This window comes from Pleurodeles waltl, chromosome 1_1 (assembly GCF_031143425.1).
Source record: "Pleurodeles waltl isolate 20211129_DDA chromosome 1_1, aPleWal1.hap1.20221129, whole genome shotgun sequence".
NCBI lineage: Eukaryota > Metazoa > Chordata > Amphibia > Caudata > Salamandridae > Pleurodeles > Pleurodeles waltl.
The window spans coordinates 129,274,346-129,300,397 of NC_090436.1; the positions used below are offsets into that span (position 1 = coordinate 129,274,346).

The 26,052-nt window shown below is 43.8% G+C and overlaps 1 protein-coding gene across 1 annotated transcript in view; it reads right to left on the minus strand.

The window, feature by feature from the left end:
- PSTPIP2 (proline-serine-threonine phosphatase interacting protein 2) overlaps positions 1-26,052 on the minus strand; it is a 326,413-nt gene that overhangs the window by 45,601 nt on the left and 254,760 nt on the right. Inside the window, exons 8-10 of the mRNA XM_069218855.1 lie at positions 25,599-25,644; positions 6,060-6,139; positions 1,713-1,811 (exon numbers count right to left, since the gene is read on the minus strand). Coding sequence (XP_069074956.1) covers positions 1,713-1,811; positions 6,060-6,139; positions 25,599-25,644 — 225 coding nt within the window. The remainder of the gene's footprint in view (positions 1-1,712; positions 1,812-6,059; positions 6,140-25,598; positions 25,645-26,052) is intronic.

A 26,052-nucleotide genomic window follows, 5' to 3' on the forward strand; every position in this document is an offset into this window, starting at 1 on the left:
TCTATCGCTCTGTCTTAAACTAAAATAATCTGGAAGGTCGATATTGGAATAGGGGGCATGGGGCTCTGGATCTGTACAACATTTATGCTATGTGTCTTATCAGACATTGTCACTGAGAAGGCTAATGGAGCTTTCCCACAGAGTTTGTTACCACATTACCGTACCACCTGCAGTAAAGTGCGGCTTGGCCAGATGCATAATAGCATACGTTATTGCTGCTTTCATCAAGGCACGTTTAGCTGGAAGGAGTCAAAATGTCCCACTGCGTTTACTGAGTTGTACACTTTCACTTTTGATATACCAACCATTATTATGTGATATGTCCCTTCCTGCTAGTGTGATTGTCCATTTCCTGACCTATATAAAGCACTCAGCTGCCACTAGATACAGGTGCTATAATAATATAATAAAATAAACACCTGATAAATGAAATACATTTTCAATCCTGAGTGCGAAGATACATAGTTAATACCCAGAAGACAGTGCTGTAAGGAGCATCACTTTGTTGGGGAAATATTGACAACCATGTCTACATTTGTTGTTTTGTACATGCTGTTGAGACCAAGTCATTTTCGCTGTTGTGTCTTACAATCATTAAGCGTTGCCCATCCAGCAAAAATGAGCAAGTAGATTCTACTCTGGCATGTTTTATGAGAAGTTGTTCATATAAAATGAGTGAAAATTGAGGACACTACAGTGTTGACTTAGGTAAATACCAAATTTGCTGAAGGTTTTATTTGATATTTTAACTAAGGAAAATGTGTGCAAACCGTGTATGAGCCTAGCACCATATTGATTGCAAATTTCATTTCACTTGAGATGAATCTTTATTTTGAATTTATGGGACATATGCTTACCATCACAGTACTTTTGGTACTAGAACCAGCAAAGACAGAGAAGCCAGAAAGATTGAACTGCCATGGGAAGCTTCCATTTTGGAAACCGATACTACTTCCAACACCCCCTGGCATCTTGAAAATGGCGTACAACCTTAACATGTCATTACACATTTCTGGGAAGAGGGGACGTCTATTTCTTAATCTTTTATCCTACCACTTAGGAATGGCACATTGCACCTGTTTAATTTAAACCATAAAGTCTGCAGTTTTGTGTGAATAAAAAATGGGCTTCATACGTCAGGCCCATAGTAACAGATCTTCCCAAAATATAAAAAAAAACACCACCAAGAAATACATTACGTCTATCTCTTTACCAAGAAACCACTGCCACAGCTTTGTTGTATGTTTGTCACGGGGCTCCTGGTGCAGGCTATCATTTTCAAATGTGCAGCCTTCCTTGCAGTCGATAGCCCAACGACTGCTATGTATAGTATGCTAACTGCTATACACATACTCATAAAAACACCAGAAGGCAAAGGATGGTGGGGGATTCAGCAGGCTAAAACTTTGCAAGGGTGGTTAATACTCAATTCCCAAGTCACTGTTGTACATGATCACACTTGTGAAGACGCATGGTCCTGGTGCTCTGAGACACTGACCTCAATGAAGCTTGAGAAAAAAGCTGGTGGTCTTGATAATAGTGGAGGTTCCTGTGTCACTGGTAACTTTTGGTAAGATTCTTAATATTTTTCCCTCTCAGTTTTTTTTTACTTCCTGGAAATTTCATTTTGACTGACATATTAATTCACCAATGGTACTAAAAATTAATTCTTTCAACTGTGAGGAGCAAGGCGTTAGAAAGTGAGTACTTACCACATCGCTGGTCACACACTGTTGGGAAAGTTGGTTCAAGTGTGTCCAGACTGCATTTCGAAAGTAGTTTCTCCTCTCGCTCTCCTGTGTTTCTAGAAACTGGAAGGCGACACATATATATGTTAACGTTAGATCTAGTCTAGGAATGTTGGCAGTATGGTTAGCGTTATTTAAATACAGCGATGCTGGTTGTCTGGGACATTGGGATTGACCACTGTTTAGTGCCCGTTGGCACCAATTTATCAACATGTATAAATGTTTTATTTGTTTTTCAAATTTTGCAAAATCAATAAAAATTTCTTTATAAAAATAAATAAATACAGCGATGCTTTCAGTATACTGTTAATGTGGTACAATAATTTAGGAAAATGGATTTAAATGGTGCATTTGTGACTGATCTACAATGTATGTGATGCATATTTAGATTATACAATTTATGGTGGGAACATTTGTAGCTGCATTATTAGTTCAGTATTTACGGAGTATTAATGTTGTTAATATGCCCTTTGCATTCATCTGAGAAGGCCTCAAAGCCTTACTGTGACCTGTTCCAAATGCAGTTTTCATGGTGTCAGCCCTGTGTGTGGGGCGGAAGACAATAAGGTGATAGGCTGGATGTAGAAGAGAAGCTGGGCGGTTTAAAGAGTGATTGGTAGCTGGGACATAGAGATCTAAAGATCTCTCCAAATCTTGTCCTGATAAAGGGAAAAAACAAATTCAGCGGCACAGCTTCGGAGAATAAAGGAACCAGACAGCTCAAAGCCGTATATTTTCTAAAGCAATGGAGGCTTTATAGTGCAAGCCGAAGAATAACCTTTAGTGTTCTGTGAAAGACAAGCTCCCAGGATAAACAGGAATGATATTTAATAGATGAAGATCAGCAAAGCTCTGAAAGGAAAAGCTAAATGACTGCTAGAGGTAATGAAAGCAGGGCAGGTTTATTTTGACAAGTTGATCAGAGAACTCACCCCTAATCTTTGCACTTGCAAATACCTATTTTAGCTGGGGAAGTTATAACTAACCCAAATGTTAGCACCGCTATGCTTCATATATATTTGCAGGGAAAATAACATCAGGGTATGCGGTTCACAACATATATAATAGGTATTTTAAAAGTGTAACCTGTTTGGAACTAAAAGAGCCTCGAGATGCCCTCTAATGATGTGATCTGGAAAGAATGAAGCAAATTGTTTGGCTAAATAAATATATTGATTAAAACAAATATATTGATTTTTTTTCAATAAATTCATATTTGGATTTAAGATTTTGTGAGTGGTGCTACTCAGTTACTTGTTATACTAAGAGAAAATTCAAACCTTACACGTCAGTCTTCCCCTATGTGCTCTGTTATAGTTATAGCTGAAAATAAGCAGTTAAGAAATCAGGGACAAAAGTGCATGTGTAACACACTGGTCCTTTTGTAACAAAAGATTCTAACGTGCATACACTAAAAACACCAGCGTATTTCTGAAAGAGCTGACTCCATGCTCGATGTTCTCCCAGCAGGGACATTACTATCATATCTCAAAGTCTGAATCTGTTTAACGCTGCCACCTGGTCCAGTGATTTCCTGACCCACAGAGATGTTTCACTAGTGAGTCTGTGTCCCCATCCCAATTATTTCCGTGTGTCTTTCTAGATCTTATATCTCAGTCTGGAGGCTGAGGGGAGTGTGGGATCTAAAGCTCTTCCAAAACAAAATGATGCAATATTTGGTCTCCAAACATTGCACATTTCTCATATGCGAAATTCTGGGTCCCCTTTTGTGTCATACCACCCTTTATTGATGATCAATAATTGGGAAGATCTATAGTTAAACATAGTATTAATCACAGTCACTCCACTGTCATATGTAGATTTAAAGCATTTCACTAGAGCTATTCAGGAAAACCCCTGACTCCACAAAAAGCTCCTTAAGATGGAGTTAATTCGTGTGAAGAATGTATCTGTTATCGCAAAAAGAAAATTGTATAGTTGATACAGTAAGAGCGTCAGTGCCACCATTTTAAAAGCTGCAGATCTGCCCAAATGCAACAGTGGAAGCCGCGGCCACACTTTTATATAAATATTTCATTCTCAAAAACACAAGCAAACAATACTTAAACATGAATAACAACCTTAAAGAGTCAATCCTTTTTTACTACTCCCTTTTCAAATAGAAAAATAATTGCTTCAACAGGCAAACAACTTACAGAGGAAGAAATCTGCTGTCACTTTAAGACACTGTGAGCCTGATTTAGAGTTTGGCGGACGGATTATCCCATCATGGATCCCCCATCCACGTTTTATGATCTCCATAGGCTATAATGGAATCGTGATACGGCAGATGGTATGTCCATCACGCTTCTGATGGAGTGACCCCAGCCACCAAACTCTAAATCAGGCTCATAATGAGACCACAGTCCCAGCAGTTATTTTTGCGAAGGTTCTGCTTTTAAAACCATGCATTCGCACCCCGGCACATTCTACTTCAATTTCTGTGGGGCAATAACTCTAATGTAATGCAAGTGAAACTGTTCAATTCTCTTAATAGCCCCTAGCATCTTCAACAAGGAGCACCTCAGGATTCCATCCTCTTCCCAGTGCTTACCAATCTGTACATGGAGCCCCCTCAGTTCTCTCTTGAGACAGTCCAACACCCCTTTCGCCTATTTGCTGATGAAATGCAACTATATTTGAAACACCCTTGGGGATGCTGAGTCATGGCTATCTCTCCAGTATCTGAAACTGAAACCCAAGAAAATAAAGTTCCTACTCCTCTCATCTCCACCCTGCGCCACTCTGATGCAAGCCTAGGTTAATGCAAGACACTTGTTCGACCAAATACCATCTACTGAGGAAATTACTAAATCATGGACTTTAACATTTTTTAACACAAACATTTATTGGTTTTAGTTGTTTAGGACACTTTTAATCAAATAATAGTAATGCAAAACTAAGTAAATGTAATACAGAGGTTTTGCAGCTAATCTCATAAACGAACACAGTGTAATACATGTAGGTTATCAAAATATTAGACATAGCAATTCCAATTCTACAAGATAAAATTGTTTGAAAATGTATATTGTGTTTTGTCTTCAGTGTGGTTTCATAGTAATCTATAAAAACATCATTCTGTGCATTGTTTCATGTTTGTCGATCCATATCAATCCACATAATGACAGTCCTTCCATGGACCTTTTGCTTTGTCAAACATTTTAGGGCATCCTCTGCCAGTGATCCAACCTTCTACACAGCCATGAGCAAATCCATATAATTATACCATTTCCCAGCATTGCATTTGGCTTTATTCTTGACAAAAACCTGAATTTGCATTGCGTTAATGTTTTAGTGAAAGGAGTCCACCACCACATCAGACTCTTCAGAGGAATAAACTCTTAGACCCATGTAGACAACATTAAAACAGTAGATCATCTACAAGTCTGAGGTTTCACCATGGAAACCCCCTGATAGCTGGCATTCCTAGAATCAACCAGGCTCTTCTAAAAGCAGCACTCAAAGCTGCATCTTTACTAGTTTCTGCGTCCAGATCAGATCACATCACCCAACTCACGATCACTCGAAAATGTCTTCTATTAAATTAACAAGGAATATATCTGTCCTGCATAAATCACAAGACTTTGCTGTTAATACCTAGCTCATCAATTAGTCCTCTCAGAAGGCTCCTGTTTTCTGCGAAGCACAGATTTTCTATGTCTGGAACTCTATCATTAAAAAAAAAAAAAAAAGACCTCTGAAGCACAGTTTCTAAGTGTATGCTTCCAGAATCAGAAATGTCTTCCCTCCAGCTATAAGGATGAATCCCTCGCATGAAAGTGGACTAATCGCCCTACTTTTCTAGCATCACCTCTTGTTCTGACTGGGGCAAATCAATCTCAAAGGAGGTTCAAGATTTTGGTGTCCCAGAAGAAATTCATTACTGAGATCAATATTATTAGGTTATGGGTGTTATTCTGTATACACTGAACCCAAACTCTATCAACTACACTTGCTGTATTCCCCATATTGTGTAAGACACTAAACTACCCCAATGGCTGCCAATGCTCTTTTGTTGACTTTCATACCTTGTAGTCTGTATTGTTCAGTTTACCTTTGCATTTTATTATACATCATACGCATATATAAAGCCATCTGCTGTCTTGGCCGGACTGCTTTGTACAATATAAAGCTGCAAATATATAAATTAAGCACCAAATTGGGGTGTTACCAAAATAATTAGTGTACCTGCAACAAATACATAGGAATCTTCCACCCGTAAAAAGGAGCGCAGCATTTGAGTTTCTCAAATGCATAAATACTATGAGAGTAGTGATCAGTATAATCTTAAATGTAGAATAAATACTGTACCACACAGGCGTTCATGTGCTCATTCTGCCAGTCTTCTCTGATTTTGTCCAGCACACTTACATTTAGTTGATAAGCCTTGTCTGTAACAAAAAAACATTATGTAAAAGCATTTAATGCAAAGAGCCTGTAGCAGGAAGAACATGCTGGCTACCACTGTATGGAGTGTGTACTTTTAGTAACAATACATACTATTAATTTTTGTTAGGTCTAAACTTTCCAATAATGTATACATGTGTAATCTTAAGTGAATAGATTTAGGTTAAGCTTACTACACAATATGACAATCAATCCCACAGAGTCTGCCCAACAGTACACCTGGAAAGCTGTGCCTGGCATAGCTTTCCAGTTGTGTTACTAGAAATGCCTGTAAATTCACAAAAAGTACTACCGCTGCACCCATTCATAGGAGTATTAGAGACCTCGATTATGAGTGACCCAGTACTGGTGGGTAATTCATTGTATAATACATAACAATATCCTCGGACTCATCATTTATTCCACCCGATAATGGCAATTACGTGTTTTGTCCTGAAAATGGAGCATAACGCAGATTTTAGAGCTCAAACCCTTTGGTGCCCATGATGGAACGGTTCTGTCATGAGCACCTGTGCTCGTGTGCTGAGGACAGAACCATTCTGTCCTCAACACACTCCAAATCCCTCTGCTGTTTACAGCACAAGAATTTGCTTTTCCTAAATATAGCCTCAGGAGCTAGGAAAGAGCTTTCTCAGCTCCCGAGGCTGTTTTTGTTTTGAGTCAAATGACGAGCAGCTAGCAAAGCACATTGACATAATTTCACTGAAAACAAAACTGAAATGAGCCGATCTGCTCATTTCACTTTCACTGTCTAGGTGCTTGTGGGGCTATCTCAGCCCCCTAGCACCTAGGCAGACAAGAGAGGTATCATTAGAAAGGGGTGAATCTCCCTAGTGGATACCTGCTTGGGTTTCGCTGCAGGAGGGCGACCCCTATGCAGGGATCCACCCACTAGACACCAGGGAGGGTGGAGCGGCCCCAAGGGCAAGGGATTTTGCTCTCCCATTACTTTTTTGCACACAATCAGAAAGCCCCCTAGGAACTAGTGATTATGTTTTTATTACATAGGTTGGGGGCTGCCCAAAATGGGCATGCCGATGTCCCTCCAAATACTAGTAACAGTCTTTCTGCCTCTTCCCCCCCCACCAGGAGGCAGAAAGCCCACTAGAAACCAGGGATTTTTTTTTTGTATAAAAGAGGGGTGGGGTCTGCCGACAATGTGCATGCCAGTGCCCCCATCCTCCCAGACACAAATAGGAACAGCTTTTCTGCCCCCCCAGGGGGATAGATGGGGGTAGAAAGTCCAATGGACACCAGGGATTACTTTTATTTTATTTGTATCGGTGGGGCTGCCCAGCTTGGGCATGTCCATGCAACCAGGAGTGGCTTGCGGCATGTGGTAGAGTCTGCCTGCTCTCTCAAACACGGCAATGTGTTGCCGGGTTGGACAAAGCTTAGTTTGCATGTATGTTTGGCTGGCCTGAGACAGCCGGCCAACTGTGACCCCACCCCTTCTACAATAAAACAATGATAAACAGTTTATTATTGTTTTATTCTAGAGGTTTGGCAGCTGCTGCTGGTGGGGGGGGGGGAATGCTCCTCCGCCCTAATGGAGGAGCCACGCATGCATGCATCACCCCCCCACCCAAAAAGGGAAAATGGGGCAATTAACTGATCCAGGGATAACCTTTTTTGTAGGGGGTGAGGGCAGCCCAGCATAGGCATGGCCATGCCTCCAACCCCAAAATAGGGAAACAGTCTTTCTGCTCCCCTGTGGACAATTTCACCTCAATGGTGAGCACGAATATATTTGATTTTGTTGGGTGTTGTTTTTACAAATTAGGCCAGGAGAGTTTGGCTAACTCCCAGTATCATCCCACTAGTAATGGTGAACAGCTGCACTTTTTGGGCTTGGGTAGGCTGCCTCCTGGAAAAACCTACCAGGCCCAGACAACTGTCAAAACTAGACATCTGGGGGAGTCCAGGGTAGTGTGCTTCGCGTCCATCCCCCACGCCATTTTCTTACCCATAATGCCCTGCAAACATAAAATGTTGACTAAAAATATACATTTTTTCCCGCATTTCTGTGATGGAAACTTTCGGAATCCGCAGGAATACACAAAGTCCCTACCATCCAGCATTGTCCCACTTCTGCCGATAAAAATGCTGTGCCACTTCTGTGGTTGGGCCTAGTGCCAGCAACAGGAATAGATCCAACCAATGTCAATAGGAGTCCCCATGCAAGGCTTTCCATTGTCTTTGGTTTGATAGGTTACTGTCACTGGCACTAAGCCCAGCCACACAAGTGGTACAGTATTTTCATCAGCACAAGTGGGTCAATGCTGTATAGTAGGAATTTTGTGGATTCTGGAAGTTTCCATCACAGAAATACAAGGAAAATGCGTGATTTCAGGCAAAATTTGAGGTTTGCAGGGCATTGTGGGTAGAAAATCATCCTTGATCCATGCAAGTCACCCCTCCCTGGATTTCCCTAGGGGGCATATTTATACTCCGTTTGCGCCGAATTAGCGTCGTTTTTTTCGACGCAAATTCGGCGCAAAACTAACGCCATATTTATACTTTGGCGTTAGACGCGTCTAGCGCCAAAGTATGGGCAAATAGCGTCATTTTTTAGCGTGAACGCCTTCCTTGCGTTAATGAGATGCAAGGAAGGCGTTCCCGTCTAAAAAAATGACGGCGACGCAAATGCGTCGTATTTATACTCCCGGGCAAAAATCCCGCCCGGGAGTGGTCGGTTCAAAAAACCCCGCATTTGCGCCACTTTTTAACGCCTGGGTCAGGGTAGGCGTTAAGGGGCCTGTGGGCTCAAAATGAGCCCACAGGTGCCCTCCCATGCCCCCAGGGACCCCCCCTGCCACCCTTGCCCACCCCAGGAGGACACCCAAGGATGGAGGGACCCACCCCAGGGACATTCAGGTAAGTTCAGGTAAGTTTAAATATTTTTTTTTTTTTTTTTTGTGTGGCATAGGGGGGCCTGATTTGTGCCCCCCTACATGCCACAATGCCCAATGACCATGTCCAGGGGACATAAGTCCCCTGGGCATGGCCATTGGGCAAGGGGGCATGACTCCTGTCTTTACTAAGACAGGAGTCATGTAAATGGCGTCTGGGCGTCGTTTAAAATGGCGCTAATCGGGTTAAGACGATTTTTTAGCGTCAACCTGACTTGCGCCATTTTAAGACGCCCTAACGCCATTTTTCCCAACGCCGGCGCTGCCTGGTGTACGTGGTTTTTTTCCACGCACACCAGGCAGCGCCGGTCTGCTTGCGCCGGCTAACACCATTCAATAAATACGGCGCCCGCATGGCGCTTCAGAATGGCGTTAGCCGGCGCAAAATTTTTTGACGCTAAACTGCGTTATCGCAGTTTAGCGTCAAAAAGTATAAATACGGGCCTAGGTGTCTAGTTTTCACAAATGTGCAAGTTTGCTGGACTTCCCTAGGTGTTGGCTGAGTTAGGGAGTAAAAACCACAGCTACCCACTTTGCAAAAAATGGGTTGGTTTTGCGTAGAAAAATTTGATGCATCCATGTTGCATTTTGGGCGGTTTCCTGTCACGGGCACTAGGCCTACTGTTAGAAATGGGGTTTCTGGTTAGCTTGGATATGCACCTCAGCCAGGCAGAAACCAGCACTCCTGTCAGGGCAAAGGAGCTACACACCTAAGATAACTCCTGCTCACCCCCTGGTAGTTTGGAAGGAGCAGTCAGGCATATTCCAGAGGCAATGTGTAAAGCGTTTGCCCAACATACACAACACTAGTGACATAATAAATACAACACAAAGAAACCCCCAAAACAAATTATATAAAAATATACTGTATTGCACAAACACCATTAGACCCCCCCCAAAAAACTGACATAAATCAGTAGCACCCTGCTAAACAAGCAGTTGTCAGGTCATCATCATTGCACAGAAAATTATCTTTTCCATATTGCATTTGTCATAAACACACCCTGCAATGCACATCCTGAAAATATACACATCCCCCCAACATGGCAAGCACGACATATAATATGAATCAGGTCATGAGAAGAATGTAGCATTACCAAGGAGGGCAGAAACACTATCATGAAGGCCAAAACAACATCAGGAATGCCCAAAAAGAAACATTTCAATATGGCTCATGTCATAAACAAAACATTATAAAAGCGGCATTGTTGCGCATATTGTACAACCCCTGAAACAATATTTGTGCTCACATCATGAGGGGACACAAATGGCATCCAACGCGGCACATAATTAGTCACCCACCATCGGGAGATCTGGAGCCCCTGCACCTTTGTTGTCTGGCAGGCAGTAAGTACCGATGTGACTCGGTCCCCCAGAGGCTAATGAGGGGAACGAGCCACCATCCCTGTGAGATGGCTGTCTGGAAAGTGTGCACAAAGCCCAGCTGTCACTCTACCCCAGACATGGATTGGAGTCAAGCTGCAAAAGCACCAGAGGTATAAGCACAGATAAATGCCCACTTTTAAAAGCGGCATTTCTACAATGGTAATAACAAATCCACCTACACCAGTAAGCAGCATTTCTCACTATCATTCCAACCATACCAAACATGCCCACGCTGCTCCCCTTAGATCATAGAATACCACTTAGACATATGAAAGGGCATTTCCAAAGCAAGCCTATGAGAGAGGCAGCACTCACAACAGTGAGAAACGAAATAGGTTGTTTGTTGTTACTAGGACAGGCCACACAACAAGGTACATGTCCTACCTCTTACCTACACCGCACCATGCCCATAGGGCTACCTAGGGCCTACGTCAGGGGTGACTTATGTGTAGTAAAAGGAGAGTTCCAGGCCTGGCAAGTAAATTTAGATGCCAGGTCCATGTGGCAGTAAACTGCGTACGCAGGACCTGCAGTGGCAGGCCTGAGACAGGTTTGAAAGGCTACTTCGGTGGGTGGCGCAAGCTGCGCTGCAGACCCACTAGTAGCATTTAATTTACAGGCCCTGGTTATAAGGGATACTATTGTACAAGGGACTTACAGGTAAATGAAATACGCCAATCAGGTGTAAGCCAATCATACCAAATTTGGAAGGGTGAGCACATGCACTTTAGCACTGATAAAGTGCTCAGAGTCCTAAATCCAACAAAAAGAGGGTCAGAAAAATAGGAGGAGCAAAAAGCTTGGGGATGACCCTGCTAAAAGGGCAAGGTCCAACGCCTGCCCACAGAAGTGAGGTATCATTTTCATCAGAAGACATAGAAGAATGCTGGCTGGAAGGACATTTGCGGCTCTGTGCAGATTCTAGAGCCTTCCATCACAGAAATGTGAGAATAACTTTTTTTTGTCAAAGTTTAAGGTTTGCAAGGGGTTCTGGGTAGAACAACCTGGTGAAAGGTCACCCCACCCTGGATTCCTCTAGGTGTCTAGTTCTTAAAAATGCATAGGTTTGCTAGGTTTTCCTAGCTGCCAGCTGAGGTTGGGTCCGAAAAACCACAGCTACCCATTTTGTAAAAAACAAGTCAGTTTTGCATAAACAAATTTGATGTATACATGTTGCATTTTGGGCCGTTTCCTGTCGCGGGCTCCAGGCCTACCCACACAAGAGAGGTACCATTTTTATTGGGAGACTTAAGGGGACACAGAATAGTAGAACAAGTGGTATTACCAATTGTATGTTTCTACATTTGTACCTTCCAAATGTAAGACAGTGTGTAAGAAAGAAATAATTTTGAGAAATACCCTCTAAGTCACATGCTAGTATGGGTACCCACAAATTCAGAAATGTCCAAATAACCACTGCTTCTAAACTCCATATCTTGAGCCCATTCAGAAATACATTGGTTTCCTTCATACCTACTTTTCACTATTTACATTTTCCCATATGAATTGATGTATACCCGGTACACAATGAAAATACATTGCAAGGTGCAGCTCATTATTGGCTCTGGGTACCTCAGGTTCTTGGTGAACCTACAAGCCTTATATCTCCCTACAATCAGAAGGGTCCAGCGGATGTAACAGTATATTGCTTTTGAAAATCTGCCATAATCAGAAAACGTTACAGAAGAAAACGTAGACACAAGTGGCAGTTTTTTTCAACTCAATTTCAATATTTTTTTATTTCAACTGTTTCTATAGAAACACCTTGAAGAATCTACCCAAATGACCCCTTGTTGAATTCAGGATTGTGTCTACTCTTCAGGAATGTATAGCTTTCCGGGATCCACCATTGGTTTCACACCCATTTCTGCCACTAACTGAAAGGAGGTTGAAGCACAAAAAAAACAGGAAAAATGCCTAAACTATGTTGAAAAATGTGTTTTTCTGATTCAATTGTGCCTGTTCCTGAAAGCTGGGAAGGTGATTTTAGCACAGCAAACCCTTTGTTGATGCCTTTTGCAGGTTAAAAACAGACACTTTCTTCTGGAGCACTTTTTTCCCATTTTTCCCTAAAAACTCAAAAATGTGCTATATTTTGAGCATTTTCTTGGTCCCCTCCAGGGAAATGCACAAACCCTGGGTACCTTGAGAATTCTCAGCATGTTGGAAAAAAAGGACACAAATTTGGTGTGGATAGCTTACGTGGACAAAAAGTTATGGGGGCCTAAGCAAGAACTATTCCAAATAGCCAACAAAAAATTAGCACATGGGGGGAAAGTCTTAGCAGCGAAGGGGTTAATCCAACCAAATCTGTTATTTCTTGGTATTTACTGGGAAGTTTTGTCATGGTGAACAGCATAAGGTTTGACCTGCCAGAATGTATCTGGTTAACACTGTGGTTGCGTGGTGTTTTCTGTGGGACTCATAAATCTGATATATACAGTGGCAGGAATTACTACACCTATCAGAAGTTTCCAGGGTACTCTTAATCGAACCTCAGGTGAGTAGATTTTCAACTTTTTTTGTGAATCAGTACCAGAAAGTTGTATTATTTCCATGTCATACTGCCATGTTTTACCTGGATAAAACTCTGCAGGGGGAAAAGTGTGGCACTTTCATACTACTTTACTCGTTCTGTGTTGATTATTAGCACTCACTATACATTCCATAATTTTCCTTTACCTAGGCAAACCTTTTCCCAATAAACACTTGGAGGTACATTTACTAAAAATCCTCAAAATGCAGTGCAGCAGCCAAACTTGATATGCTGATATTTCACTCTCCCCGAGACGGTGTGTGATGCTTAGCATAGGATCTGTACAAAATACTATGCTTACACATAGTTTAAAACTTTTCCCACATTGGATGTGTGCTGTATGTGAGAAAGTAGCCTCTTTCTAGCCTTGTTACCCCCACTTTTGGCCTGTTTGTGAGTATATGTCAGGGTGTTTTCGCTGTCTCACTGGGATCCTGCTGGCCAGGGCCCGGTGCTCATAGTGAAAACCCTATGTTGTAAGTGTGGTTGTGATGTGTCACTGGGATCCTGCTAGCCAGAGCCCCAGTGCTCATAAGTTTGTGGCCTATATGTATGTCTTCCCTGTGTGATGCCTAACTGTCTCACTGAGGCTCTGCTAACCAGAACCTCAGTGGTTATGCTCTCTCTGCTTTCCAAATTTGTCACTAACAGGCTAGTGACCAATTTCACCAATTCACATTGGCATACTGGAACACCCTTATAATTCCCTAGTATATGGTACTGAGGTACCCAGGGTATTGGGGTTCCAGGAGATCCCTGTGGGCTGCAGCATTTCTTTTGCCACCCATAGGGAGCTCTGACAATTCTTACACAGGCCTGCCAGTGCAGCCAGAGTGAAATAACGTCCACGTTATTTCACAGCCATTTACCACTGCACTTAAGTAACTTATAAGTCACCTATATGTCTAACCTTCACCTGGTGAAGGTTGGGTGCAAAGTTACTTAGTGTGTGGGCACCCTGGCACTAGCCAAGGTGCCCCCACATCGTTCAGGGCAAATTCCCCGGACTTTGTGAGTGCGGGGACACCATTACACGCGTGCACTATACATAGGTCACTACCTATGTATAGCGTCACAATTGTACCTCCAAAGATGGCCATGTAACATGTCTAAGATCATGGAATTGTCACCCAAATGCCATTCTGGCATTGGGGGGGACAATTCCATGATCCCCCGGGTCTCTAGCACAGAACCCGGGTACTGCCAAACTGCCTTTCCAGGGTCTCCACTGCAGCTGCTGCCAACCCCTCAGACAGGTTTCTGCCCTCCTGGGGTCCAGGCAGCCCTGGCCCAGGAAGGCAGAACAAAGGACTTCCTCTGAGAGAGGGTGTAACACCCTCTCCCTTTGGAAATAGGTGTGAAGGCTGGGGAGGAGTAGCCTCCTCCAGCCTCTGGAAATGCTTTGATGGGCACAGACGGTGCCCATCTCTGCCTAAGCCAGTCTACACCAGTTCAGGGATCCCCCAGCCCTGCTCTGGCACGAAACTGGACAAAGGAAAGGGGAGTGACCACTCCCCTGACCTGCACCTCCCAGGGGAGGTGCCCAGAGCTCCTCCAGTGTGTCCCAGACCTCTGCCATCTTGGAAACAGAGGTGTCTGTGGCACACTGGACTGCTCTGAGTGGCCAGTGCCAGCAGGTGACGTCAGAGGCTCCTTCTGATAGGCTCTTATCTGTCTTGGTTGCCAATCCTCCTTCCTAGGTAGCCAAACCTCCTTTTCTGGCTATTTAGGGTCTCTGCTTTGGGGATCTCACTAGATAACGAATGCAAGAGCTCACCAGAGTTCCTCTGCATTTCCCTCTTCACCTTCTGCCAAAGGATCGACCGCTGACTGCTCAGGACGCCTGCAAAACCGAAACAAAGTAGCAAGACAACCACTAGCAACCTTGTATCGCTTCATCCTGCCGGCTTTCTCGACTGTTTCCAGGTGGTGCATGCTCTGGGTTTAGCCTGCCTCCTCCCTGCACCAGGAGCTCTGAAGAAATCTCCCGTGGCTCGACGGAATCTTCCCCCTGCAACCGCAGGCACCAAAAGACTGCATCACTGGTCCTCTGGGTTCCCTTTCAGCACGACGAGCATGGTCCCTGGAACTCAGCAACTCTGTCCAAGTGACTCCCACAGTCCAGTGACTCTTCAGTCCAAGTTTGGTGGAGGTAAGTCCTTGCCTCCCCACACTAGACTGCATTGTTGGGTACCGCGTGATTTGCAGCTGCTCCGGCTCCTGTGCACTCTTCCAGGATTTCCTTCGTGCACAGCCAAGCCTGGGTCCCCGACACTCTAACCTGCAGTGCACAACCTTCTGATTTGTCCTCCGGCATCGTGGGACTCCCTTTTGTGACTTCAGGTGGACTCCGGTACACTTTTCTTCTAAGTGCCTGTTCAGGTACTTCTGCGAGTGCTGCCTGCTTCTGTGAGGGCTCCCAACGTTGCTGGGCGCCCCCTCTGTCTCCTCCTCCAAGTGGCGACATTGTGGTCCCTCTACCGCAACCCTTGCAGCTAGCAAGGCTTGTTTGCGGTCTTTCTGCGTGGGAACATCTCTGCAAGCTTCATCGCGATGTGGGGCATCCATCCTCCAAAGGAGAAGTTCCTAGCTCTCTTCTTTCTTGCAGAATTCCAAGCTTCTTCCAACAGGTGGCAGCTTCCTTGCACCCTCAGCTGGCATTTCCTGGGCTCCTGCCCACTCTTGACACTGTCGCGACTATTGGACTTGGTCCCCTTGTCTTACAGGTACTCAGATCCGGAAATCCACTATTGTTGCATTGCTGGTGTTTGTTCTTCCTGCAGAATCCCCCTATCACGACTTCTGTGCTCTCTGGGGTAGTAGGTGCACTTTACACCTACCTTTCAGGGTCTTGGGGTGGGCTATTTTTCTAACCCTCACTGTTTTCTTACAGTCCCAGCGACCCTCTATAAGCTCACATATGTTTGGGGTCCATTCGTGGTTCGCATTCCACTTTTGGAGTATATGGTTTGTGTTGCCCCTATACCTATGTGCTCCTATTGCAATCTACTGTAACTTTACAATGCTTGCATTACTTTTCTTGCTATTACCTGCATTATTTTTGTTTGTGTACATATATCTTGTGTATATATCTTATCCTCATACTGAGGGTACTCACTGAGATACTTTTGGCATATCGTCATAAAAATAAAGTACCTTTATTTTTAGTACTTCTGTGTATTGTGTTTTCTTATGATTTTGTGCATATGACACCAGTGGTATAGTAGGAGCTTTACATGTCTCCTAGTTCAGCCTAAGCTGCTTTGCCATAGCTACCTTCTATCAGCCTAAGCTGCTAGAAACACCTCTTCTACACTAATAAGGGATAACTGGACCTGGCACAAGGTGTAAGTACCTCTGGTACCCACTACAAGCCAGGCCAGCCTCCTACACTGTACACATGCAATGTTGGAAAAGATAGGAGAAATTAAAACATTTCTTTTTTTTAACTCCTGCCTCAAACAGAAGTTATTTGTTGGTGCAAAGCTCTGTGTATTTATTTGTTGCAGATAGAGAACTGCACCAAACACCATGGGTGGCTGCATGGGAATGCCCATTTATCACCCACTGAACACCGCTTTGATGCAGAGCGCGACTTTAGGGCTGCTTTATAGCGCAAGTCAACTTTCGTGCTGTAAAATAAATTCAAAATAAACAGTTTGCGCCGATTTGCATCACTCATGTGACACAAACTGTGCACTAATTTTTTGTAAATCTGCCCCTGGATTTTTCACTTGCATGCAATCTCCCTCCATTTGTGGCATTGCAGGTACTGACTGCTCCTCAGACAAATGTATTTGGAGCTCCTATTTGCCTCAAAGCACTAGCCTCCAAATTTTAACCTGTAGTATTTTTTGTTTCAAGATAGCCCTATGATCCCTGTCTGTGGCGGACACCAATTTGTTGCATCACCGTAATCTCTCTTTTACTTCTGCCAGGTCAGGGTCTGTGGGCTCCAGAAGACACAATATTCATGGCTGTTCCAGTGCAATATCAAGTTGTTTGCTGTTCCCTCGGCTGTACCCCATTTTATCATCAACTGAGAGCCTGTGCTGCCCTCACTTGGATTCTCTATTCTGGATTTTGCTTCAGTGGCATCTTTCCTGCATTATGGCGTCTCAAGTTCAACAGCAATTGTGTCAATCTCCACCTGGCCAATGGACAGCATAGCCCTCCTGTAAGCCCATGGGGGCATCCTTGGTCTTGGTAGCCCTACAGGTGCTGTCTTGCAGACAGAACTGGGGAGCTTTCCACAGGACTTCTCAGATGTCTGCTTCAATTGAATATCACAAGGCCTTTTGCCTTTGGCCAGGCAGGTCACGGCACAAAGGTCCTCAACAAAATCACCACTTTCCCTCATGGTCCATCCAGCGTGGTTCCTTTTTCATCAGTATCTTCATCTCATGCTACTGCCAGGTGTTGGAGATTGGATCTTTCACTTATCATGCAGGTTTAGGATTTCTGCTCTTGCTCATCCCACATATTGAACTGCTATAAAAGCAGCATCGAAATTAAGGGGAATGATTTCTATTTTCAAACCTGTATGCTGTTGATGGATGTAAGATAATTTCAAGTAACGATTTTGGATTACAAACACCCACTGGTAGGGGAACCCACAGCCTATCAACAATACCATAGTCCATGCCCCCCCCTTGAGGAAAGATTCTTGGCTGGGATCTCGAAGTGGCCCTAGACAAAATAAGGGACCATGCCTCAATCCTTGACTTAAAACCTACAGAAAGTGTTTTAGTTAAGACCTGTCAATGGAGTTTTGACTTAAAATTACGGCTTTATAAATTTCTTTTTTTTTTAGGTAGAGAAAACAATAACTACACAAAATGGCCTTTTTAGCCAAAATCATTTCTATAGGCGATTCAACATGTTTTGTTTTACTCGGATAATTTTTACCCAGTTCTACGCAATACCTTTCGATAAAGCCTTTGCTCACTAACCCTCAAAAAATTATACTGTCCCAGAGCAGCACTCGTGTCGCACTGTCCACTCTTCAAGAAAAAGTGTCTGGGACCAGGTTTGGGGTGTTCTGCAGTAAATATAAAAATTTGGAGGGATTAATCATTTTGTATAGGGCTGCTCAGCTTAGGAGGGAAAGTGGCAATTTCGTCCATCTCTCCACATCATCATGATATGCTGTTAGATTCTTCTCCAGGTTTTTTTGCACGTATTAGTCGCAAATGGGCCTGACAAATATACCCAGATACTGGAACCACTGGGTCACCCACTGAAAGGGACTGACTCCTACTGCTGACAGAGTACCTACCCCCACAGGACAGGCCACTGACTTATGCCAATTAATATGAAACCCTGCATAGGACCCAAACACTGCCACAACATCTACAACTCTGCATCAGTCATGGGCGATCCGCGTTATAGAGGAGGATATCATCAGCATATAATGAAAAAACATCCTCCCAGTTCAGATCCTACTAAAGGCCCCTGAATTATGCATCTACCCTAACCCAGGATGCCAAGGGTTTGAGAGCAATGGCAAAAAGCAAGGGTGACAGCGGGCATCCGTGACTGGTGCCTCGGGAACAATCCAAAGTGGGCTGAGAAAACCCCACTGACCCGGACTCTTGCCACCAGTTCCCTATGTAGTAGGCTAATCCAGAATAGGCAGATACAACAAATATAACATCTCCCCAACATGAGAGTCGTTAGCTGGCCAAAATTCAATACAGCGTCATGTCTAATGAGACATCAAGCATTTCCAGGAATGTGTCCCAGACATGAAAATGGGTCACTCTGTTTCCTCTATTTCTTTCTTTTACATTCTCAGATTCCACTCTGCGGTAGGTTATTTCCTCATGTCAATCAGCCAACTGTTGCATTTGAGTGCCACTCTGGACTTCCATTTCATTGTGATACATCATTTCATTAATGGTTTACATACTGCAGGTGGTTTTACTTCGGATATCCAGTAAACGCCCTTTGATACACTGACTGATACCCAACCAGAGATTTCATCAGTTAAATACACTTCTCTACCCAAAAAGGCGTAAACAATTCTGCAGTGTATAAATGTTGAGCCATTTTAGCTAGCATTTTCCTTTGCAAAAAATATGGAGTTAGGAGTGCCTTTTGGTAAAAAAGTACAGATAATCATTTATTTTGTGATGCAACCATAGTGATACGATAAACCGCTATGGATTGTGAATACTCAGGAGAAGCATCTAGATCATCCTCTTATTTATCACAAGTGTACTCATCAAGAGCGTGTGCCATGATAGCTTTATATATCTTAGTGACACACCGCACGGCATCACTCAGATCCTGCATACAGTTGTTAATCGCTGGCAAGACAGGCCAAACATTTCTTATACTTACAGCCAAACCAGCATATACCAGTGTTGGAAATGGCCCTCTCTACAGTGTCACCCCCAAACTTTTTGCCTTCTTCCTCCCTTTTTTTTGCTGAATTCATTTTTGTTGGCTTTAGGACTATATGCACTTCTAATCAATGCTAAAGTGCTTGTGCTCTCGTGGGTCTGTTGCACTGAATGTGCTGCCCATTTAAATAGCCATTTAAACATGACTCAGGCCTGCCATTGCACAGCCTGTGTATGCAGTTTTGAACTACCATTTCAAACTGGCAAAACCACACTTTTGCCAGGTCAAAACCTTCCTTTTTGTTAAATATGTCATCCCTTAGGTAGGCCCTGGGTACCCCAAGTGTATTTAAAAAGTTGGACATGTACTTTTAAGTTTTACATGTCCTGGAAGTTAAAAACTTGCAAATTCGTTTTTCACTACTGCAAGTCCTATCACACCTATAGGACAACATTGCAGTTACCTTATAACCTTACATAAGTGTAACTTCAAATTTGGTGTCTTTGGAATCACAATTTAAAAGCACGACTTATGGTGAGTCAAATTTTACATTACAATTCTGAAAACGCTACTTTTAGAAAGTTGGCATTTTCTTATTTTAGCCATTTGGTGCCTGCTGCCCATCTCTGACAACATGTCTGGGGTGAAGTGACCACTGGGCTTTATGTATTCCCCAAAGAAAACCACATACAAAGGTACCTTAGGTGTGTCTTGATGGGCCATCCTAGGCAGTACAGGAGGGAGGAGCTAGACACAGCGTCACTTACATCTAAATAGGCTGTGTACTGTTGACACACAAAGGGCTGCATACCTCCCTGTAGTGAGTCTGAAGCCACAGCAGGAAGGACAAGACATTTGTGCACTTCAAGGGCATCTCTCTGTAGTCTTCCCCACTTCAAAGGCTCCACTGGGTATTAGAACTGGACCTCTGACATCACCACTTCAGTACACATCTGGACCTGTGAATACTCTGGCAGGAAGGGGGACTGTGGTTGAAAGCCTACCACTCTGCTGAAAAGCTGTTTTGCTGGACTGTTTCACTGGACTCCTTTGCTGTGCTGACCTGTGCCTGTTGCCCTCTTGCCTGGGAGTGAGAAGGACTGGACATGAATCTCTCCTATGCAGAATCCAGAGTAACTGGCAGGGCTAGCTGGCTGCCCTCCTGATCTTTGATGTCGACGCAGCTGCTGCTGGGTGGAGCAGAGCTGCAGTATCGCTTCTACTGCGTGGTTCGGAGCAGACGTCGCGCTCTGCAACCAGGATTTAAGGTACTTTGATTCAGGGGGCACAACTAGGTCCCTGTAGCCAGACTGTGCTCCATTGCAGTTGGCATGAACTTCTGTGCCAAAAAGGTGCAACTAGATAGCCCCAGTTGGCGCTTCCTGCTTCTAAACACTGGTTTACACTTTACTCTTTAAAAATTCATAACTCAAGTTCAACTTACTGGATTTTTGCCATTTTGGTCTTGTATTTATTAAGTTAAGTTCTATTTTTCTATCCTGGTGTAGGATTCTTTTTGTATGGTGTTGTCACTATTTTACTGTTTGAAGTGTTGCACAAATACTTTACACATTGCTTTCAAGTTGAGTCTGACTGCTCTGTGCCAAGCTACCAGAGGGTGAGCACAGGTTCGTTTGGGGTTTGCTGGTGCTTTACCCTGACTAGGATTGTGGTAACTGTTTGACCAGGGCTCACACCCCAGTCAACCAGTAACCCAATTTCTAACAGCCAGGAAACTATGAACTATGCATCTCCAAGCCCTATTCTTAGTAGGGTGCTGCATTCCGATACGTGTAATATCTTCTGTCACCATAGATACCAGTACTCTGAGTATCACTGTCAGCACCCACACAAATCTTTCAAAGTAAATTTAGGCAGACCATATCTCATGCAGGAAAATGCCAGGTAAATACCACTGCATGCACATTCTGGTGTGATAAGCACTGAATTTCAGGTTATACCACATTTGCATTTTCAAAGAAATAACATGAATATATTGTACCAGATAAGTACCTCACTCAGTGGTGCCAGTTTTTTTTCGGATGCAGTAAATAGCTCATCCCCATATGTCCCACTCGTAATAGGGCCTATGCGTGCAAGCCCTATTATCTAGAATTACTTTCTGTAAGAGATTCAGAGCTGCCAACCATGAGATCCAGGCATGGAAGTACGTGGGCACAGCATTAAGTGGTAACCCATACTGGACTACTCAGAATGAATATTATGTTTTACAACTCTTTATAGCAATTCAAACCCTGCTTACAATCTGCACATAGTGTTAACTGTGAGCTCCCAGTTCAGCTGTAAAAATCCGTGAACAGGAAAAGGACCATCAGCCACTGCATTAATATAACATAATGTAATGCACTTTATTGCTAGATTCAAATTGATAAACTTCTTCATATTACATAGAGCATATCTGACCCCAGTGCAGATTAACAAGCATTTTGATACAACAGGTGAAGGGTGCCCAAGATGTGGAGAAATGGAGGCAGAATTCAACACATTATGGGACTGTCCGCAACTTGGCACATATTGGGAGGAAGTGGCTCACACAGTAGCAGACATTATAGATAAGGAAGTCCCTTGTACGCTAGGGCATTGTTTTTTGGGATGGTTTCCTCATACACCTAAGACTAAGGTGACCAGCAGGTTCCAGGATCTGGCCTATGTCCTAGCCATGAGGGAAATTACCATGAATTAGAAAAACCCAAACGGCCCAAAAGAAATGGGCAGCCTGCGAAGGAGACTCTACTCTGAGACACCAAGAGAGGGTTGAGAACACTAGAAATGGCAAGGGCATGGGAGGCATTAGTGGATAGCCTGAACGAGCTGCCCATAGATCCTCAGATCCATCTCTGAACTGACCACAGAATGTATATGTAATTGGTTCATCCATGATTGGCATGTTTGATTTACTAGTAAGTCCCCAGTACAGTGCACTAGAGGTGCCCAGGGCCTGCAAATCAAATGCTACTAGTGGGCCTGCAGCACTGGTTGTGCCACCCACATAAGTAGCTCTGTAATCATGTCTCAGACCTGCCACTGCAGTGTCTGTGTGTGCAGTTTTAATTGCAAATTCGACTTGGCAAGTGTACCCACTTTCCAGGCCTAAACCTTCCCTTTTCTTACATGTAAGACACCCCTGGGTTAGGCCCTAGGTAGCCCCAGGGGTAGGGTGCAGTATATGGTTAAGGTGGGACATATAGTAATGTGTTTTATATGTCCTGACAGTGAAATATTGCTAGATTCGTTTTTCACTGTTGCAAGGCCGGTCTCTCTCATAGGTTAACATGGGGGCTACCTTTAAATATGATTAAAGTGGATATTTCCTTTGGGAGTGGATAGACATGTGGAGTTTGGGGTCTCTGAGCTCACAATTTAAAAATACATCTTTTAGTAAAGTTGACTTTAAGATTGTGTGTTTGAAAATGCCACGTTTAGAAAGTGAGCATTTTCTTGCTTAAACCATTTCTGTGACTCTGCCTGTCTGTGGATTCCCTGTCTGGGTCAGTTTGACAGTTGGGCTGGTTGTACCTCTCACTGGACAGTGACACAAAGGGAGCTGGGGTGTAGCCTGCATATCCTGAAGAGCCATCTGTGCTAGGAGGGAGGGGAGGGGAGCTACTCACACCTGAAAGGGCTGTGCCTGCCCTCACACAATGCAGCCTCCAACCCCCTGGTGTGTGTCTGGGGCCTGGCCTGGGCAAGGCAGGATTTCACAATCAAGAGAGACTTTCCTTTGAAGTAAGCCCACTTCAAAGGGCAAAATGGGTATAAGAAAGGCACCTAAAACCACAGATGTTAGAACACTTCTGGAAACCAAGAGGAACCTCTGCCTGGAGAAGAGCTGAAGAAGAAGAGCTGCCCTGTCTGTGACTGTGCTTTGTGGAGCTATCCTGCAGTTGCTGCTTCTGCCTGTGCTAAGAGGACAAAGACTGGACTTTGTGTTGCCTTCCTTCTTGTGAAGATCTCCAAGGGTTTGATTTAGAGCTTGCCTCCTGTTGTTTGAAGTCTCAGGGACAGCAAAGACTTCTCTCTGCCAGCACCTGGAGTCTCTGTAGAGACTCCTACTCTGCCAAGTTGTGCCCGTCCTGAGACCCTGCAAGGAGAAGCTGGCAGCCCAAGAGTGAGAAATCCATTCACAGAACTCCGTGCGGGGAAGATATTGACGCAACTCCGATGTGTGGCTGATAAATCAGCGTGCCGCCGGCTTCACGACTGAAAATCGATGCTCGCCTGCAACGCGACCTGAAGATCGACGCCCGGGGCTGGAGAAACAATGCACAGCAGCGCTGACGGAGGCTGGTGAGATTGCAACCCACTCTGCATGGTTTTCGGATCATTGTGCGGCTGGATTTCCGACGCAAACACCGCTGGGCATGTAAAAACGATGCAGGGCCTGCCCAGACCCGAGAGTGCTGATCGGATCGACGCATCGCTCTCCTGTGGAGAGAAGAAACAATGCACGCCGAGCCGAATAAAGGAGAAACGACACAAGGTCTCACTCGTGAGTGATATCGACGCATCGCAAGCCCTTTTTGACGCACACTCACCGGTGCGGGTTATTTTTGACGCACCAAAGGTACATTTTCACACTAACAGCGTTAGTGTGTGTTTACAATTACATGAAGACTCTTTTTGCATTTTTTGTGATAACCTGACTTGTGTATTGTGGACTTTTGCCTTTTTGGTCTTGCTTTGTTTAGATCAATATTTTCTATTTTTCTAAACCTGTGTTGTGTCATTTTGTAGTGTTTTCATTAAGTTGGTACAAATACTTTACACCTAGCACTCTGAAGTTAAGCCTACTGCTCGTGCCAAGCTACCAAGGGGGTAAGCAGGGGTTAGCTGAGGGTATTTCTCTTTTACCCTGACTAGAGTGAGGGTCCTTGCTTGGACAGGGGGTAACCTGACTGCCAACCAAAGACCCCATTTGTAACAGTACGCAACCACGATTTTCTGACATTTAGGACATGTGCCCCCTCTTCCACTATATCACTAATCTCACATGGACTTGGAAATTAAATATGCCACTTACAATAGTAACAACAATTAGCGTGTTACGCCGCAAGCGGGTTTTCAACCTGCGGCGTTACATTCTTGGCTTGAGGTGGGGCCCGTGGTCCGTTTCTTGGCACATCGGGCCTGCAGCGGGCTGCGTATCCGCCTGCAGCGTCTCTCCTATTCCCAGTGGCGGGGTCGGGCCACGGATCTCGCCGTGGGTAGTTCATGCCCTGCTCTTGCGTCGTGGGTGTTCCCCTCAACGCACACTTAAATGCTTACCTGTTTTTGGGCTCTTCTTCCCCTGGACATTTGTGCCATGTTTTCTCTTTCCCAGGGTGCTATTCTTAGTAGATTTGCGAGAGTACTGCGACACTTTTATGTGTGCCGACCACTGGAGTGTGAAATAACCATGTAAACTGGTGTTAAAGTACCAATCTCTTTGGTTTTTCCAATCATTTCTTGCACTGTTTCCTGATTAAATTTCAGATGCTTTTTACTGGCGAAAGGTGTACTCGGAGTGACGCGGCGGTGCAGATGTTTCCACACAATTTGGAATTCCGATTTGTGCAGAAACTCCTATTTGGGTCCTAATTTGCATTTTCTAGGAACTAATGGGGACCTAAATTTGGTAGTTTAAATAAGATTCATCATTTACTTGGCAGGTAATGCAGGTTCATCTGTGCAGGTTTTATGTTTTGCTCGGGTTCACAGATAAAGATGATAGTAGGGATGGATTTTAGCTTAAATCAAGAGTAGTTCAATGAAGGTTTTATTTGGGCTCCCACGTATAAGAAGTGGAAACAAGGCAGTCTGGGCAAGGTCAGGGTTCTACATAGCGAGCTTATCATGCCCATTCATTTAACCAAAATTCATGAAGAAATGCTATTGCCTGATATTGTATTTTACAAACAGCATACGCTCATTGAACATTTTGTAAGGTTTGCAGCCTTCTAGATTGTGTTCTGGGTTATCTGATTAGTATTTGTACTTTCATTAGCACTAGAATATCAATTTTGTGTTCTTGGAATCATTCTACCCATTGACCTTCATCCTCTCAAATACACCCACCATGTGACAGTTCATTTTGCCCTAGGCTGTGCTAGTTGGGTGTTACCCATACCATAAACATTGCTTCTCTAACGAGCACAGCCAACAAAAGCTTGAATAGATTAAAAAGAAGTACCATGGAGAAGGTTCCCAAGGGTCATCGCACACTGTAAGGCATGAGGTAACAAGTAAGGCAATATCACTCACCAGCATCTTCGGCTGCCACCTTTGCCTGAGCGAGTTTAGCAAACAGCTGAAAGTAGAGAGGAAAAACAGCAATTAGTTTGGGATAGCAGAATGCGACTGTATCTATGACACAGCTTCATAGCATGAGCAGAAAGCCCCAATTATTATCAACATATTCTGAGTAACAATTTGAATACTATAAATATCAATACAATAATCAAGTTGACATTATAAAAGAGTACTAAACAAATAAAACATTATCCTCCCAGGACTACAAAAACAGAAGCTACAAAAATCTGGTTAATCACTTTAAGAGATGCAACAATTTGTCAAACAGATAGAGCACAGGGCTTTAAATATTTATGCCCTGATTACTAGTGGCAAACTATAACCCATAGCGATACATCCGGGTGGAATTCCACCACCCGCAATTAAGAGTATCTCCGGACCCAGAATTATTGGGTCAGCAAATTCT